This window comes from Lontra canadensis, unplaced genomic scaffold (assembly GCF_010015895.1).
Source record: "Lontra canadensis isolate GAN:19392208 unplaced genomic scaffold, GSC_riverotter_1.0 scaffold57, whole genome shotgun sequence".
Lineage (NCBI taxonomy): Eukaryota > Metazoa > Chordata > Mammalia > Carnivora > Mustelidae > Lontra > Lontra canadensis.
Genome location: NW_022631051.1, coordinates 9841822 through 9859619, shown reverse-complemented (window position 1 = coordinate 9859619; position 17798 = coordinate 9841822). Strand labels below are relative to the sequence as shown.

At 51.3% G+C, this 17798-nt stretch overlaps 1 protein-coding gene across 1 annotated transcript in view; it reads left to right on the top strand.

Annotated features, from left to right (window-relative positions):
- Positions 1-1250: 1250 nt before the first annotated feature.
- DGCR8 (DGCR8 microprocessor complex subunit) overlaps positions 1251-17798 on the top strand; it is a 35036-nt gene continuing 18488 nt past the window's right edge. The window contains exons 1-9 of the mRNA XM_032875842.1: positions 1251-1387; positions 6157-7157; positions 7634-7793; positions 10195-10337; positions 10500-10782; positions 12894-13091; positions 13354-13455; positions 14214-14312; positions 15914-15996. Coding sequence (XP_032731733.1) covers positions 6438-7157; positions 7634-7793; positions 10195-10337; positions 10500-10782; positions 12894-13091; positions 13354-13455; positions 14214-14312; positions 15914-15996 — 1788 coding nt within the window. The 5' untranslated portion in view covers positions 1251-1387; positions 6157-6437. The remainder of the gene's footprint in view (positions 1388-6156; positions 7158-7633; positions 7794-10194; positions 10338-10499; positions 10783-12893; positions 13092-13353; positions 13456-14213; positions 14313-15913; positions 15997-17798) is intronic.

Below are 17798 nucleotides of genomic sequence, written 5' to 3'. Positions count from 1 at the left end.
TGATTTGAATTTTGCCAGTTGTCCTACTTCTCTTTCCTGAGCCAGGTTCCAATACAGGGTCCAGATCCCACCTCACACTTACTTGTGTCTCCTGTAATTGAAGACAGGTCCTTAGTATACCTTTGACTTGAATGATCTTGACACTTGAAAAGCACCTGCCAGTTTTTTGTTAGAATGCCCCTCATTTGGGTTCGTCTAATCTTTCAGGTTTTGCCTTTTGGTTAGAAATACCAACAAGTGATGCATGTCCCTCTCAGGAGGGCCACAATATGTCCCTTTACTGGTGCTGACTTTTGTCTTCATTTTTATTGAGGTATCATTAGTTTACTATACAACGAACATCTTCAAGGTATAAATTTGATGTTTGGATGTGTGTACATTTGTTGGTGACCTCGATCACTTGGCTACCTGGTTGTCTCTGAGGTTTTTCTCCACTGCAGTTACTATTTTAGGTTTGACATTAGTGTCTTGAGGAGAAACTTTGCAACTCTGTAAAGCAATAAAAAAGCCCGCTACCAGGTCTCATACTTCTGCCCGCTATTTTTTAGCATCCGTTATTTTTGTCAGCGGTAGGTTTGTGCTGGCTGCCAAAACGGACATTTCCTACTTCCATTATTCCTTCCACATTTATTCACTGGAATTCTGGCTAAGGAAGAGCTCTCTCTTCTCCGTTTACCCATACTCTCCCTTTTTCTGAGGTTACTGAAGTGTCATTAGCAAGTGGAAAAATGCCGGACAGTTTAGCGTATTTGTCCTTTTTTCCCATTGATTATGCTAATGCTTTTAATTGGAAACGTAATGACTGTGTGCCTACGGTCCCGCCCGCACTACGTAAAACCACGGAGGCGCCCTCTGCTCCCGGCGTTCCCCGCGCCGCCGGCTTCCCCGCGCTTCCCGCGTTTTCCCGTTCCCGGCATCCCCTGCGCTCCCCGTTCCCCGGCATTCCCCGCGCTTCCCGCGCTCTCCTGTTCCCGGCATCCCCTGCGCTCCCCGTTCCCGGCGCTCCTCGCGGCCGCCGCCCTCCGCGCAGCGGGCCCCGCCCCAGGGGCGACCGTTAGCGCGTCCGCGGCCAGAGCTCTTGGTCCCGCCCACGCGGCCGCGCTATTGGGCGGCGTACCGAGGCCGCGAGCGCCACGCTCTGCCAATTGGCGGCCTCTGCAGCCCGCTCCGCGATTCCCCCAATGCGGGGCGCCCGCGTGCTGGGATTGGCCACGAGTCTCCAAGGCCCGCCCTCCGCTCGCCCCGCGCGGCAGGCGGGTCCGCGGACCGGAGAGAGCTTGGGAGGCCTTTCTAGATGGCGGCAGCGGCGGCCGTGGCGGTCAGGCCGTGAGGGTCTCCCTCCCTTGGTCGAGCTGCGGGCAGCTCGGGCACGCCGCGGGTGCCGGAGGTAGGTGCGGGGCGCGAGGGGCGCCCCGCGGGCGGGGCGGGCGGGCGGGCGCTGCGGCCTGCGCGAGGGCGCGCCCTTCTCCTCCCTCCTTCCCGGGCCGAGGGCTGAGGGCCCAAACGGCGGGGTGGGGCGGAGCGGGAGGGCGCGAGGCGGGGCAGCCACGCGGAGTCCCGGCCTTTGTGAAGCATCATGGCCGCGGGCCTCGGAGGACGCGGGGCGGGGGTCCCGCCGTGGCGGGGTGGGGGTGGGGCGGGGGCGGGCCCCAGGCCCCGGTGGCGCCGACGCGGATCGCTTTCTGCCCGGGCAAAGCCCGAATGCAAAGAGGTCCCTCGCCCTGGGGGCCCGAAGTCGTAGCGTCGCTTTCAGGCGGGAAAGGTACGAACCCGGTTAGTGCTCGCCCAGGATCCTGCCGGGTTGTAACAGTTTGGGAAATTTGAGAAGTCGTCTAAGTCTTTTTCTTCGCCAAATGCTCGTGGACTGAGTGTCACTTAGATAGGCAGAATGTGGTTTTGTTGTAACAATGGTCGTGGTAGAAATAAATGGAAGGTGACAACCTGTTGATAGTGATACCTGTCAAGTATCATTCGATGGACTTGGGTTGCTCATGGTAGGAATTTGATTTGCTGTTGTGCATGCTTGCATGTACCTTGATACCTGATGCACGGCAGTCCAGGCTAGGGCTGGTGACTATGAGGCCAACCAGCAGGCGGAGACCCTCTTTCCTGGTCGAAGCCTGGACTCCCAGTCAGAGGCCTCACGCACAGTGGCTCAAATTCTGCCGCAGGCTATCACTCACCAAAGGGAGTGAATGGCTAGTCTGGAGTGCGCCTGTGAGTACAGGATGTGAGGCCTGTTAGAGGATGACAAAAGGAATGGATGAGGTCATACTGCTGCTGGGTTGGGCGGGAGGCTGCAGTGTGAGAGGCTTGACCGAAAGGCACCAGCCCCAGCACTGGACATGACAGCCAGCGCCTCAATGCCACCTCAGCAAGTGGACTTCTGTGAAGGGCGCTGTCCAAGCCTATTGGTTTTACCCCATGTGCCAGGGATCCAGGGGAGCCTGCTGCGAGTCTGCTGCTGGCTTATGGTTCACTTGGCAAGCAAGGTTTGCATCCATGTGTTCAATTAGCTGCAGCAGCAGTGAGGCTGATGGTAGAAGAGTCACTCTTTGAGCCCTTTATGGCCAGGCACTCTGTAGGGCACTTCCTGGGTATTGTTGTATAATCTGCCCATGACCCTGGTAGTAGAAAACATGAATCTCGCCGGATTGCCTGGTCTTGGTCCCTCTTAGTAGCTGCCCTTCCCCCTTTGGTGGTCTTAGCTAGCTTCCCGGCTTTAATGCCCTCTCTGTTTGACATCTCCCATCGCCTTCTCCAGCCCTGACCTCCCTTCTGAGCTGCTGTCTCTTCACGATCTCCATATGTTACTTTGATGCCAAGTAGCCATGGCCAAACCTAAATCCTTATTTTCACCCACTCCACAACACTTCCCATGCTGCCTTCACCACCTCAATGCTTGACAGCTCCATTCCAATCCATAGAGTCACCTGGATTTCTCTCTTAGGCCTCCATACAACACTCAGGACCATTTCTTACCACCTCCAACGTGCTATTCTGAACTGCCTGGTGAGCCTTTTAATTCTTCTCTTTGCTCTCACCCTTGCCCCTCCCCCCCCACTCACCCATGAAACTTTTTCTGGACACAGAAGGATTCTTTTGAACTGTAAGATAGTGTAAAGCCAAGGAAGTGAGGAGGGGAGCCAGTTTGCCTGGTGGTAAAGCAGCGTCACTGCTAGCTTTACTAGCAGTGTGACTTTGAGTAAGTGGCTTAACCTTTCTGTCCTTAACCTTTCTCTCAGTGCCTGAGAACTGGTGAGTGAAAACGCACCTCTTAGAGCAGGGCCTGCCTGAGGGTCGGTTGCCTCTGCATCCTTGGATCATGCAACCTCAGTGCTTAGACCCTCCTGTCCAGTGGCCCATCTCTTAAGAGCCACAGTCCTGGTCTCAGTCACCCTTAGCTTGCTGCTTTCACCTACTGCACTGCACTTCTACCCCAGGGCCTTTCCTCTTCTGTCATCTGGAAAATATCCTCTCTACCCACCTAGCTCACTCTCTTCTGCTTTCAGGTGGTCTCTGATTGTGTAGTCTTTGCTGTTTGCCCTTTCTGAAGTTGTGCCCCCACCCCCAACTCCTTGCTTTGTTTTTTCTTGATACTTCTCAGCTTTCCTTACTTGTTTCTTCATCTCTCTTTCTAAAAAGTGAGCTCTGTGAGGTAGGGATTTTGTCTGTCTTGTGTCCTTAGCATCAAGAATGGCACGTGGGCCATATAGAAAACGTTCAGCAAACTTGTTGAATGAGGAGAGCAAGCTTACAGGGGAAAGTAAGGAACTTGTCCAGGACTGCCCTACTGTAGAGTTCTGAACCTTGAGTTGCTGCCGCCTGGGGCTGGTCAGCCTTTCCTGATCTCCCAGGGAGAAGGAACACTCTTTTTTCTCTACAGCTCCCTGACCCCACCCCCTGCACCTCTTCTAGGCCTCCCTGCATTGTTGTCATTATCATCTTTGCTTTGTGCTTTGGTGATGGCAGCTGCTTGGTCTTTTAACATGGTAGCAGGTGTCCCCATCCTGTACCACCATTTGTTTTCAGTTCTCCCCTCCTTTTCCGCTCCCAGAATCACAGATTGGCTCTTGGTAGTGTCTCCACAGACCTACCAGAAGCCGAGAGGTTTGGTCCTGATTTTTATCTGTGTTCTGTAGCACTGTACATGCTGACCTGTCTGTCCTTCTCTGAAATGATATTTGTTGGTTGCCAGGAAACTGGACTTATTTTGCTCAGTTCTCCTCATGCCTGTTCAGCTGCAGCCTCCTTAGCGTTTACCTCAGTTCTGAGTCTTGTTATCTGTATGCTGTATTCTCTTGATCTTTAGCACCTTTGACAGATATACCTTTGGGGGAAGTATTGTGGTAAAATTCCCACTGAATTCAGAAATGTAAGGACATTTTAGAATCTCGGAAATAGAGTGACAGCTTAGTGGTCATTGCCCTTCCAACTGTGTCCAGGTGGTGGGGACCTTGTCTCTTGCTCATGGTGGTACATGTAGAAAGCCAGTGAATGAATATTGGTAGAATGAATTAATTAAATCTGAGTAAGTCTCTGGTGTTTATGTTGTGTCTCCTTGAAAGTACAACCACCACACACTACTCCTTCACAGTAAACTTCTTAAATGTGTGATATCTGCTGTCTTCTGTTCTGTCCATGTAGCCAGTCAAGCCTGCCCTATGTGGGCATGGGCATGCATGTGCATATCTGCATCCTTGTGCATGGCATGTTCATGTGTGTGTGTGTGTGTGTCTGCATGGTGTGGGAGTGTGTGTGCATACACATTTGCATCTGCACGTGCTTCTCCTGCTTTGATGCCCGGCCCCCCGCAGACCTCTGGGTTTTTGGATTGTTCCTCTGACCTGCCTTTTCACATCATCCCTTTTGTAGTCATTTCTCTGAAGGGAAGCTTCCCAGAGTTGCATCCTCAACCCTCTTCTTGGTCTATGTTGCCTCTCTGGACAGCCTCTCTCCTGTGGTTTTAGTGACTGTCACCTTGCTGATACGTTCTGGGCTTCTGTTTCGGGGCCAGTCACAGCTCCAGAGCTATGGCCTCAGCACCTAATGGACAGGTCTGCTTGGAGGCTCCATCCATTCTCCTCTGCAGGCTCCTGCCTGAATGCTGGAACACGTGTGTCCCTCCAGAGGAGAAGTCTCATTTGCCTTCAGTTCCCTCTTGTCTCTGCTCTCCACCTCTACCCGGTCAGCAGTGTGGTCAGTTCTGTGTCTTCACTGTTCTTGAGGGCTCCAGCCCCGTTAACAGAGCCTCTTTCATACCTTTGTGCTCTGGCCCGGAGGACTGACTGCCCTCTATGCCTTGGGCATAGGCACTGGGCCTGGCACAGCTGTCAGTCTCCCTTTTCAAATAGGGGCTGAATTGTGGCATGGGAATCACTTCACCCTTGGTGGCTCCTTATTGTCCCCCAGGAGGGAGCCAGGTTCCGGATGGCACCCAGGGCTTCCTATGCCTTGGCTCCAGCTGTCTCCTGAGGCTCCCCCCACCAAGCCTGGCCAGGTTCCCTTCCCCACAGCCACCACCCCCTCCTCTACTGGGAACAGAACCATGCCACCTCTGGCGACCTCAGCACGCTGCATCACTGTCTCGGTCCACGTGCCACCTTGTGGGCCCAGGAGAGCCCTGGGGTCCCTGGGTAGCAGAGCGCCTGGCCGTACCTCTGAGGCCCTAGTGCCGCAGAGTTGAGCTGAGGGTCTCGCACTCGCCCTCGCCCTCTGACTGACCCAGCCCTAGCAGGTGAGTGGATGCATATCGCTCTGATGGCCAGAGGGAGGCCACACACCTTATGTGTGTTCTGGAAAGGGCAGCCTTGCACCGCGAGCTTGCTTACCTATTAAACTGAGTTAGGGGAATGCTGCGGTGATGCTTAGCCTAGTTTAAAAAAAAAATTTTTTTTTGAGCCTTAACATTAATACTTTTTTTTTGCTTCTGAAGTAGGAATTACAGTGGACAATTAAGGTATTTAATTTTGCACTTAAATTATAATTTAGGTTCTGAAGGAAGAAGGTAGAGCAGTTGTTTTAAAGCCTAGAAGGTTCTCTAAGGCAATAGTATTTCACATTCTTTACTACACTGTTAATAGCACTTGACTCTCAGTACCAGGGAAGCAGAAGGTTTCTGTCATTTTGTGATGATGTTTTTAAATCTCTTTGCAGGTGGAAGAAGAAAGGTGCCACTTTGGCATGAAGACAGACTCGCTTAGTCGTCAGTCATTTAAGCTGAGTGCATTGTGATTTCCAATAATTGAGGCAGTGGTTCTAAAAGCTGTCTACATTAATGAAAAGAGCAATGTGGCCAGCTTGACTAAGCCGCCAGCGTGTGCAGCGCGGGCAGGACGGCACCCGGGTCTCAACGGACTTGTGCATGTTAGCTGTATAGATTTATGTAAGGTTTTTTAAAACTCCGGTCTTTTAAAATAGTCTTAACCACTTTTACTATGGAGACATATGAGAGTCCCTCTCCTCTCCCGCGTGAGCCCGCAGGAGAAGCGGTGATGGAGATCCGAGCTTGCCCCCTCCAAGCGCTGCCCCGTGAACAGTCTCCACCACCTCCCCTGCAAACGTCCAGTGATGCAGAGGTAATGGACGTTGGCTCTGGTGGTGATGGACAGGCCGAACCCCCTGCTGAGGACCCGCTCAACTTCTACGGAGCTTCTCTTCTCTCCAAAGGATCCTTCTCTAAGGCCCGCCTCCTCATAGACCCGAACTGTAGTGGCCACAACCCGCGCACCGCCCGGCACGCACCTGCGGTCCGGAAGTTCTCCCCTGACCTTAAGTTGCTTAAGGATGTAAAGATTAGCGTGAGCTTTACCGAGAGCTGCAGGAGTAAGGACAGGAAGGTGCTGTACACAGGAGTGGAGCGCGACACTCGTGCAGAGTGCGGTCTGGCCCTTAGCCCTGTCAGTGGAGACGTGCATGCTTGTCCCTTTGGCGGGAGTGTTGGGAACGGGGTAGGTATAGGGGGTGAGAGTGCTGATAAGAAGGATGAGGAGAATGAGCTGGATCAGGAAAAGAGAGTGGAGTACGCAGTGCTCGATGAGTTAGAAGATTTTACTGACAATTTGGAGCTAGATGAAGAAGGAGCAGGCGGGTTCACGGCTAAAGCAATCGTGCAGAGAGACAGAGTGGATGAAGAGGCCTTGAACTTCTCCTATGAGGTATGTTGGCGACCCCTCCTTTGGAGCACTCTTAGCAAAACCCAAAGAGGTGTTGGGAACTGCAGCATCTTTTGAAAGCTGATGTTGCAGAGGAAAAAAAAAACCCATATGAGGTGGAATAATGTTAATGTGGAAAAGAAAAAACTGTAAGAAATCCAAGTTTTTAAATTTTTCCTAAAGAAAGGTTTGGCTGAGCAGTCGACCTTGTACCCTTTATGCAGCCTGAGTCGGAAGGTGCTGCTGAGAAGCACTTCCTGGTGGCGTGTGCACCTGTGCCAAGTGTCAAGTGTGTTGGTTGCAGTTTTCAGTTTCTTCCTGTTTGTTTTTCAGATAATCACGCAACATAAAGGCATACCTAGGCCCCCACTTGAGAGTGCCTCATTTCTGTGTCTGTTCTCACTAATGCTGTTGAGCTTGCCTGCGGTACAGGAACACAGGCTCTGGGGGCCCTGGTGTCTGAACAGCATGTTTTGCAGGATGATTTTGACAACGATGTTGATGCTCTGCTGGAAGAGGGCCTTTGTGCTCCCAAAAAGAGAAGAATGGAGGAGAAGTATGGAGGAGACAGTGACCATCCATCTGACGGAGAGACGAGCGTGCAGCCGATGATGACCAAGATTAAAACTGTGCTAAAAAGTAAGTCAGCCAGGTAGGAAGTCGTGTGTTCGTGGGGCAGCAGAAGTGCTGGTTAGAGAGCCCTTGGGTGCCAGGCAGTGGTCTGAGCAGTGGGCACATGTTTGAGGAAGGACAGTCACGTGTGATGAGGGGAAACAGACAAGACACAGGGGTGCACCAGATACACGATGACCTGGGTGCAAATTGTGGTGTCTGCTGTGGTTGCACACCAGAGTAGCTGGTGTTGTGCAGGGGAATGGGGGGGCACTTCTGATGGGGTGAGGAGTTGGGGATGGTGTTGTTGCTGGGAGATGGGAAGATGGACAAGTGGAAATGTGAGGCCAAGGCCAGAGGTGGGTGCAGCACTGTGGCAGGTGATGGTTGCAGTCTGGGTTCTGGATTCTCTGCCAAGTGTCAGGAGAAGCCTCTAGAAGCAGGCTGGTGTTGTTACACAGTTTTTGTCTAAAAGCATAGCTCGTATGGCTGCAGCCTGGTGTGTGTGCTTTAGGTGGCCAGGGTGGGAGCTCCAGGGGTGGTGGCCAGGGGTAAAGGTGTTCCAAAGGTGCACTTGGATTTGGGGTTGGCGGGGAGCAGTCGGCCTGGAGTTGCCTGTGGGGCTGGGCATTGGGCAGTGCGACGAGACTGAACAGATGCATGGGGACTCGGGAGCACAGTTGAGACCTTAGGCTGAGGGCTGGGGTGCAGAAGGTGGCCGGGCGTGATGGGAGGGAAACGAGGTGTAGGTGGGGTGCAGTCTCCCACGGCAGAGTGGATGGGTTGGGTGTGCCAGGCGCCACAAAGCCCTGTCCATTATGAGCGGCCTGGTTTAGGTTCACAGTGCCTGGCCATGACTTGCAGGCTTGCCACTGGACCTGCCTGCACGGGGCACTACTGTGCCTTTCCCTCTGCAGCCTTCTGCTCCACCTCACCTGCCTGGCAGCCTGCCCCACAGTGCTGCCTTCCAGGAGCTGCAGCACGGGCCTCACGCTCACAGGCTGTGTGTAAGCTGCATGTGAACTCTTCAGACGGCTGGGCCAATTTTATGACTGCTACTTGTCACAAATGAGTAGGATCTGTATCCCTTGTTGTACTTTGCTGGAATTTTGTTTGCCTCTCTTTGTCCTGACTCAGCCCAAAGCTGGTGTAAGGCAGCTCCTTGGCTCTAGCCTGGGTAGGGGAGGGTGCCTGACAGTGTCTCTGCACCTCTAACCTGTAGTGCTCCCTCCTGGGGGCCATCCTGGCATCAGCTATCAAGCCAGTATTGTTATGTTCTGATGTCAGGCCAGGGCTTAACATTGTCAGCTGGGGACCTGGCACGGGGATGGCTACTCCTTTGTCCGTGAAAGTCCTTCATGCCATTTCATTATGTCTATGTTTTTAAATTTTCATTTGCTTTTTTCTTTTGTTCCTAAATTACTTGCTCCCAGTTCCTATAAGAGAATTAAGTTTCAGTTAAGTCTTTATACTTTTCCTAGTCACTGGGCCTGTCAGTGGCAGGTATCAAGTGTGTGATATGTCTTGAGCTTTTTTCTGTGACTGCCTGTAAAGCAAAGAAGGGATTGGGAGTAGTGTTTTAAAACTGATTTAGAAACATATGAATTGAGGACACCTGGTTGGCTCAGTGGGTTAAGCCTCTGCCTTCGGCTCAGGTCATGATCTTAGGGTCCTGAAATCGAGCCCTGCATCAGGCTCTCTGCTCAGCAGGGTGCCTGCTTTCCCACTCCCACCCCCACCCTGCGTGCCTCTCTGCCTACTTGTGATTTCTCTCTGTGTAAATAATAAAGTATTTTTAAAAAATTTAATTTAATTTAAAGAAAAAAGAAACGAATGAATTGGAAGTAGTGTTTCATTTGCCGGTGAGAGTGTGCAGCTCAGGTACAAGGAACACTTGCTGTTGAGTCATGGGAGCAGTGGTCAGCAGACATGCAATTGATTAGCAAAGCTTACTCAGCCCCTGGGGCGCCTCTGGCCACAGCCGAGGCGGGCAGTGAGGGATTGAGGACCGGGGTCCCCACAGCTTGCAGACAGCAGCTGAGGCCAAGACTCGTGTCTTGCAGAACCTTGTCCCAGGCTCCTTCATGTACCACGTGCTCTTCTAGGCCCAAGAGGACAGCAGTGAACAAGGCAGACAGCTTCCTGTTTGAGGAGGGACTTAGATTCTCTGGATTGGAGCCATATAAACAAGCACAGCATTGAGAACAGAGTTCATGCATGGGCGGTGCTGAGTGGCAGGCAGGGCTGGGGTAGGCTCTGTCTGGTGGGGGGTGGGGTACTCCCCTACTCCCCTAGTTCTTTAGATGTTCTTTTCAATCCTCAGTTGACTCTGCTATTTTTATCTGACATGTGTCATAATTTTGAAGCCATCTCTACAACTCCCAAGTGTTTTTGAAGTGATTGTGGGATGCTCTTGTCTTCCGTGCAGGTCGTGGCCGTCCTCCTACAGAACCATTGCCCGATGGGTGGATCATGACATTCCATAACTCTGGAATCCCAGTGTACCTACACAGAGAGTCTCGGGTGGTCACCTGGTCCAGGCCATACTTCCTGGGAACGGGAAGCATACGGGTAGGGGATGCATCAGTGATGAATTTAGTCTTGTAAGTTTGCAGACTGAACATGCACATGCTGTGTTTACATGGTAGCCAGGAAGAGGCAAGTGGAAGGCTTCAGATGTTCGGAACTCCGGGGTCATCCTTGTAATCTGTGTTGCAATTTCACTATCCACAGAAACATGATCCTCCTCTGAGCAGCATTCCATGTCTGCATTACAAGAAAATGAAGGACAATGAGGAAAGAGAGCAAAACAGTGAGCTCGCCCCCAGTGGGGAAGTGTCCCCTGTCAAGCCCCTGAGCCGATCTGCGGAGTTGGAGTTCCCCCTGGAAGAGCCCGACTCCATAGGAGCTGACTCGGGGGCCCTAGATGAGAAGGACCCACTGGGGGCTGAGGCTGCCCCTGGGGCCCTGGGGCAGGTGAAGGCCAAGGTTGAGGTGTGCAAAGACGAATCAGTTGGTAAGTTTCTGGGGTGAACTTTCCTTCCTTGCTGGCTGGGATCCATCTGCAGGGATATGACTGCACTCCACGCCTTCCTTAGGGTCACATTCCTCCTGCTGAAGGCCACCTGTTCTGCTTTTTTCTGTGAGGAAGGGACTTCTAGGGACCTCTCTCCACTCTTATGTGGTGGTGGGAAATGCCTGTCTCCCTGATCTTAGGACCTGCCTTGGTCTGCGGGCCCCGCGTGGCCGGTGCTGCCATGGACATGGCTGCTGTCAGCGCGGACTGGCCTTTTCTCTGGTCACTTTTGGGACCTTTCCTGAAATCCTGGTTTTTCAGTAGGACGTGCTCACATGGTGTCATTTTGACCTATCCTGATGCACTCACAATGAACTTCTTCAGTCCGCAGATCCAGTACTGAGAGGCAGCGCTGTTCTGTGGATGTTCCCTCTTCAGCCCCAGGATGGCTTTTGGCTCTGTGTTGTGTTGCTCTTCCCTCTTCTGTGTGTTTTTGCTTAGGCCTACCCACGCAAGTCTTAGCTGTCTCTCCAGTGGTGGCGGACATCTCCGCTCACCTGCTGAATCGCCTTCAAAGAGGACTTGGTGTTTTTAGGGTTTTTGGTTTTTGCTATTTAGATATTGTCTGAATATTGCTGCCCAGCCTTTCTTGTAACTCTTAGGTGTGAGGAGCCTAGAAAAGCTAGGGCAGAGTGGGGGTTGAGGGGAGACACCACTGCTGAGGGAGGGGTGGCCTTGGTGGAGAGGGCCAGTTGGAGCCTTAAGCATCTGGGGAAAGGCAGGGTGTGTCACTGGCCCCCGGCTTCTCCCGTGCACTGACTGCCTTCTCCCCCCAACCTACCTGCCTTTTGCCTCCCTCCCCATCCACGTCAGCTTCCCCTGTCTTCTGTCTGTATCGGGACTTTTCTCAGGACCCAGCTGGACAGGAACTTTTGCTTTAAGACCTCAACATAATGGTTTCTTTCTTCAAATCCATCTTTTACGCACACATGACACCTGAATGTGTTACTGCTTTTCGGAAAACACCTGCGTTTCGCTTCTAATTTTAGTTCCGTGGGAGAGGTGACCACTTGGACTTGTTTCCAGACTTCCTTCCTTGTGTTCATGTGTAAAGAAATACATGGTTTAGGGGTGTGATCAAGTGGGTGCAGATATATTGTTTCACAGCCCAGTGCTTTAACCATGTATTTCTTGGTCTTGCATGTGGAACTCCTCCCTCTGCCTCTGCACGTATTGTTCTTAGGGCTGAGTGTGAGGCCCAAGAATCCCTGCCTCAGGGCTTACACTTGAGTAAGAAACCAGTGAGGGTGATGTGAGCCTCTAGGATATCTTGGGAGAGAGAGGGGTAGTGGGTGCAACAGTAAAAGCAGGAGGCCCCTGGGAACGTCACTGAGTGGGGTGGGTGGTGAGCAGTAGGACCGGCCCAGTGTCTGTGTGGGGAGAGGCATGGCAGGTGCCAGGGCCGCAGCTGCCTGGGTGTGTTGCTGAGTGTGCGAGCAGCCAGGGTAGCTGGAGGGGAGAGCACAAGGTGCACAGTGCTTCAGCCACTGTGGTACTTGTTTTGATATGGGAAGAAAAGTCTTGAAGGCCAGCTGGTTTGTTGTTGTTGTTTTTAAAGCTTTTTTTCTTCTTGTCCTTGTTCCAAATAGACTAAAAGAGCATCTCAGAACTTTGCCCATATGGGACCTTCCTGAGTAATTTGAGTGACAGGACTTGATTCAGGGGTGCCTGGGTAGCTCAGTTGGTTACGAGTCTGCCTGAGGCTCAGGTGGTGATCGCAGGGTGCTGGGATCGAGCCCCATATTTCTCCCTCTCCTTCTCCCTCTCCTTCTGCCTCTCTCCCGCACTTGTGCTCTTCTCACTTGGCGCGCTCTCTCTATCTCTCTCTCTCTCTCTCTAATAGATAAGTAAAATCTTAAAAGAAAGAAAACAAAAAAGGACCTGATTCTTTGCTTTCCTTGCCCTTCAGAAGGAAAAGGGAAAGGGGAATGGGGAATGGCATGGCAGGACCTGTTTGATGGGCAGCCTAGCACCATCCTACTCACTGGACGGAGGAAACATGACTCTTAGGTTGGAAGTTAGCAGTTTTGTTCTGTGGTAAATCCACACAGATCTTGAGGAGTTTCGGAACTACCTGGAAAAGCGTTTTGACTTTGAGCAAGTCACTGTGAAGAAATTCAGGACTTGGGCCGAGCGGCGGCAGTTTAACCGAGAAATGAAACGGAAACAGGCTGAGTCTGAGAGGCCCATCCTGCCAGCCAATCAGAAGCTCATCACCCTGTCTGTGCAGGATGCACCCACAAAGAAAGGTGAGTTGGGGTGTATAAATTTTCTCTTCGACAGATGGGTGATCCTGGTTGTTTTTCACTTGATGGTCTTAGAACGTATGCTGTGTGTGTTGAGTTGTATTTACTTCTAAGCTTATGTCGATCCTATGAATGCAGAGGTGCACTGCGTTCATGTTGGTGAGCCCCTAATTCAGTGAGGCGCTAACGTGGATGGTGCCTGGCCCTGAGAGCTAGCTTGCTACAGGTCCTCACGCTGTTGCTGAGATAGGCCTTCTTGTCACAGAGTTTGTCATTAACCCCAACGGGAAGTCCGAGGTCTGCATCCTGCACGAGTACATGCAGCGTGTCCTCAAGGTCCGCCCCGTTTATAATTTCTTTGAATGTGGTAAGTTTGACCTCCCTCACCTCAGCCTTGAAGAATCCTACACCTCACTGGGGCCATGGCTGGGGAGGCGGGAACTGACCGTTAACCCCACTCTGCTGGGAGAGAAGTGAAAGGGCATGGCAGGGAGAAGGGTGCTGCAGAGGGGCGGGTTGGTGTCCCAGCCGTGTACCCCTTCTGCGGGCAGATGCCCCTGCCTCCCCCTTTTTTCATTCCCACTACCCCCCCCCACTCCCACCTTCCTCTCATCCCTTGCTCTGAGGAAGGCCCTCTCACTGTGTCTCCACTTGCCCCCAGGTGGGTGAAGGGGCCTCAGGCCTGCACTTCCCACCAGCTGTCTCCTGTTGTCATCTGCATCACACCTTTGTGAAAACCAGTTTATCTTCCCCGTGGAACCCTGAACCCAGGCGTCACTCATCGTTTCATGTCGTTGCTTGGCTTCCTGCGTCTGTACATCTCTGTTCTTCACAGTCCTCTGTCCATCTTTCACAGACATTGTTCCCTGTGCCTGTTGGCCTTGCCTCTGGCCTCCTGTTCCCCTCCAGCTTATTGGTCCTCTGTTTCCCAGTTTTCCTGGCATGCTGTCTGCCTGCTGCCCAGTCCTTGGCCCTGTCTCCGTGTCTCAGGGAGTGCCCATGTCTCCCTTCCAGCAGTAGCCCCAACCCTGCCTTATCTGTTGGTGCTAGCAGATTGTATGTGTGCACGTATGCACGCTTTAATGTCTCAGCAAGCATTTTTAAAACCATGATTTTAATTTTAAGAGAACCCAAGTGAACCTTTTGGTGCCTCGGTGACCATTGATGGTGTGACCTATGGATCTGGAACTGCAAGCAGCAAAAAACTTGCGAAGAACAAAGCTGGTAATGTGGCTACTTAGATGTCAGAGACCTATGCTGCCCACAGTGTCCACCCCTCCCCTTGGCTAGGGAGGGCTGGGGGTGGGGCAAAGCCATTTGGTTTTTTAAAAAGTATGTGCTCAAAGACTCAAATAGGAAGTAAAATGTGAGAAATAAAACTAGAGAACTCAAACCTTCTCTGCTCTGTGGCAGCTGGGCTAGAATCTCCTACCCTTGTCCCCACTGCTCACAGAGCCAACTGGGTCATGGTGAACACACATTCTATGGGTTTGTATGTAAATCGAGCAAAATGTGGGCATGCTAGATGACAAAGAGGGATTTTCCTGAGTGGTTTTGACATGTGTGAGGATGATTATCTGAGTCCTCCAATCTCTAGATTTGGGACTGAAGTTAACTGGTCAGATCCTGGGAAGGCCTGTGTTTTCCTTTTCCAGTTAAGGGAAGCCATTCTGCTTCACCGTCAGGGTTACGTGGCCTCTTCTTGGACATGGAGCACATTTTAGGGTGGGTGTTGGGGGTGTGCACCAGGCCTGGTGCCCACAGTTCAATTCTTAAGGTTTCTGCCTCTGCTGTAGTGTCTTCCAAAGCAGGTCTGCCCTGTACCCACGTGAAGTATGTCGGCTTCATCATGTTTTTACCAGATCTCGGGTGGCGAAAATGCTTTTGTTTGTGGGACTCAGAGTTTACCTTGGAGTTGCTTTCTTTTGTGGTGTATGCTGAGGATGGTTGGGAGGATATGTCACTTTTTGTCCTTCCTTCTCTGAGGCTGTACTGGGCTCATACACTACACTCCTCTGGGAAGGCCTCCTGTCCATTTTAGAGAGATTGTGCCAAAAGGGTTTTTCAGCTCAACAAATTAGTGCTGCCAAGGTCATGGGGCAGAGGGCTCACAGAGTAGGGCGCACGGTAGGAGTGGAAGCATCCTGGCAGCAGGGCTGTGCTCTCCCCATCTGTGAGGATCCACTTCCTCTGCTCAGACCTCAGCTGCTCTCTAGATAACTCACTCGGATGTCTTGCCAGTACCTCCGACTCTGTAGGGACAGGTTGTTACCCCTCCCCATTCCCCAGCGCCCCCACTTCCTCACCCCAGTGTGAGTGGCAGCCTGCTCATTTAGAAATCTCTGCTCGGCACTGAGCCATCCCTCTGCTCCGTCCTGCAGACGCTTTCTCAAGAGCATCTGTCCGGTCTCACTGCTTTTCCCTCCCACACTCACAGCAGCCTGCTCAGTCCTCTGGCCTTACTACTTGGCCTGGGTCCTGCTGAGCCATTTGCCTGCACGCCACCACTGTGATTTCTCTGAAACATCTCTCCGAAACATATCTCCGGCCTTGCCTGCTACAAGCGCCTCAGGGCAAGAGAACATACAGCTTTTGTGGCTTCTGAGGCTGCCCACAGCCTCACACTTGCCCCACTGCGTCCTTTGCTCAGGATGTGCTCCTCCAGCCTCTCCTCTGCCTGCCTCTGAAATGCTGCTGTTGCCCAGGGCCCTCGCTTCCCTCTGAGCCCTGGGAACCTTGGCCCTGCACAGGAGCTGGCGTGTGGCTTGCTCTGGAGTCCGGAAGCTGGGCCCAAGCCCTCACCCTTGGGGTTTTTCTTTTCATAGCCCGGGCTACGCTGGAGATCCTTATCCCTGACTTTGTCAAACAGACCTCTGAGGAGAAGCCCAAAGATAGCGAAGAGCTTGAGGTGAGTTTCCTAGTCCTGCTATGTCTAGAGCTGTGGCTCCAGTGCAGCGCCTGCGTCACCGCCCACCTCCCCCCAGGCTAGTGCGAGCTGTGGATTTAGTCATCCCAGCTCCAGATGGTTTTCATTTGTTAATCTTTCATAAAAGGGGAAACTTGTTTGTCTTTGTGCAAGCAAGTTGGGGGGAATGTCATTTATTTTCTGAGATTTTTGTCCTCCGAGTCTTGCAATGGGGGGTAAAGAATGCGCACTGTCAGCTCTCCCGAGTGTAGATCCATGGTGGGAATCTGTCTTTGAGACAGAGTCTGTAAGTTATGTTGTTCTCTGTATTAAGAACTGTTTAAAACTACTTGTAAACCTTTTTGGGTAAATACGATTCTGTAGTTATGTGTAGTGAGGGCTTTTCAAACTCTGAAGAAGGCATTCTTTTATAACGGCTTTATTGATCTATATGTACCATAAATTTTACTCCCTTAAACTATACTGTTGAGTGGATTTTTGTATATTCAGAGTTGTGCAGTCATCGCAGTGATCGAATCTTAGAATATTTTCATCTCTCTAAGAGGAAATCCTATACTTGTTAGCAATCACTCCTGATTTCTTCCTGTCCCCCAGACCCTCAACCCTTGGCAACCACTAATCCCCTTTCTGTTTTTTTTTTTTTTAAAGATTTTTATTTATTTATTTGAGAGAGAGACAGTGAGAGAGAGCATGAGCGAGGAGAAGGTCAGAGGGAGAAGCAGACTCCCCATGGAGCTGGGAGCCCGATATGGGACTTGATCCCGGGACCCCGGGATCATGACCTGAGCCGAAGGCAGTCGTCCAACCAACTGAGCCACCCAGGCGTCCCCCCCTTTCTGTTTTGATGGATTTGCCAGCTCTGGACACTTCATATCAGTGGAATCATATGACATGTGGTTCATTATTGACTGGCTTCTTTTTAAGCCACCAGGTGTTAGCTCTGGGTTTTAACTGGTTGAAAAATTTTCCTTCTGTTTTGCTGAGAGTTTTTTTTTTCAGGAATGGTTGTTGGATTTTGTCAAATGTTTCTCCTGCTTCTATTGAGATGATTGTGTGGTTTTTGTCGTTTTTACTCGTATGGTGGTATATTGCATAGGTTTTTGAATAGTAAAGCAACCTTGAATTTCTGGGACAAATCCCACTTGGTTGTGGTATATGTAAGTTTTATGTATGCTGGATTTAGAGTGCTGGTATTTTGTTAAGGACTTTAGCTGTATTTATGAGGGATACTGGTCTGTAGTTTTCTTATGGTGTTGGTGTTGGGGAAATACTGTTTTTACAGAATGAGGTGGAAAGTATTCCTCTCTTCTCTGGTGTGGAATAGTTTATGAAAGGTTGGTATTAATTTTTAAGCATTTGGTAGAATTCACCAGTGAAACCATCTGAGTCTAGACTTGACTTTGAGATTATTTAATTACTGATTCAGTCTTTTCATGTGTGCTTCTTTTTCTTTTTCTTTTTTTTTTTTTTAAAGGTCTTATTTATTTGGCAGAGAGAGAGCACAAACAAGGGGAGCGGCAGGCAGAGAGAGAGGGGGAAGCAGGCTCCATGTTGAGAAAGGAGCCGGATGCAGGGCTCGATCTCAGGACGGTGAGAGCATGACCTGAGCCGAGGGGAAATGCTTAACTGACTGAGCCACCCAGGCACCCCTCATGTACTTCTCTTCAGATATCCTGCTCCTTTTTGAGCTGGTTTGGGAACTTTGTGTCTTCATAGGAATTTTTCCGTTTGACCTAGGCTGTCTCCTTTATTGGCATACATTCTTTCATAGTATTCCCTCGTGA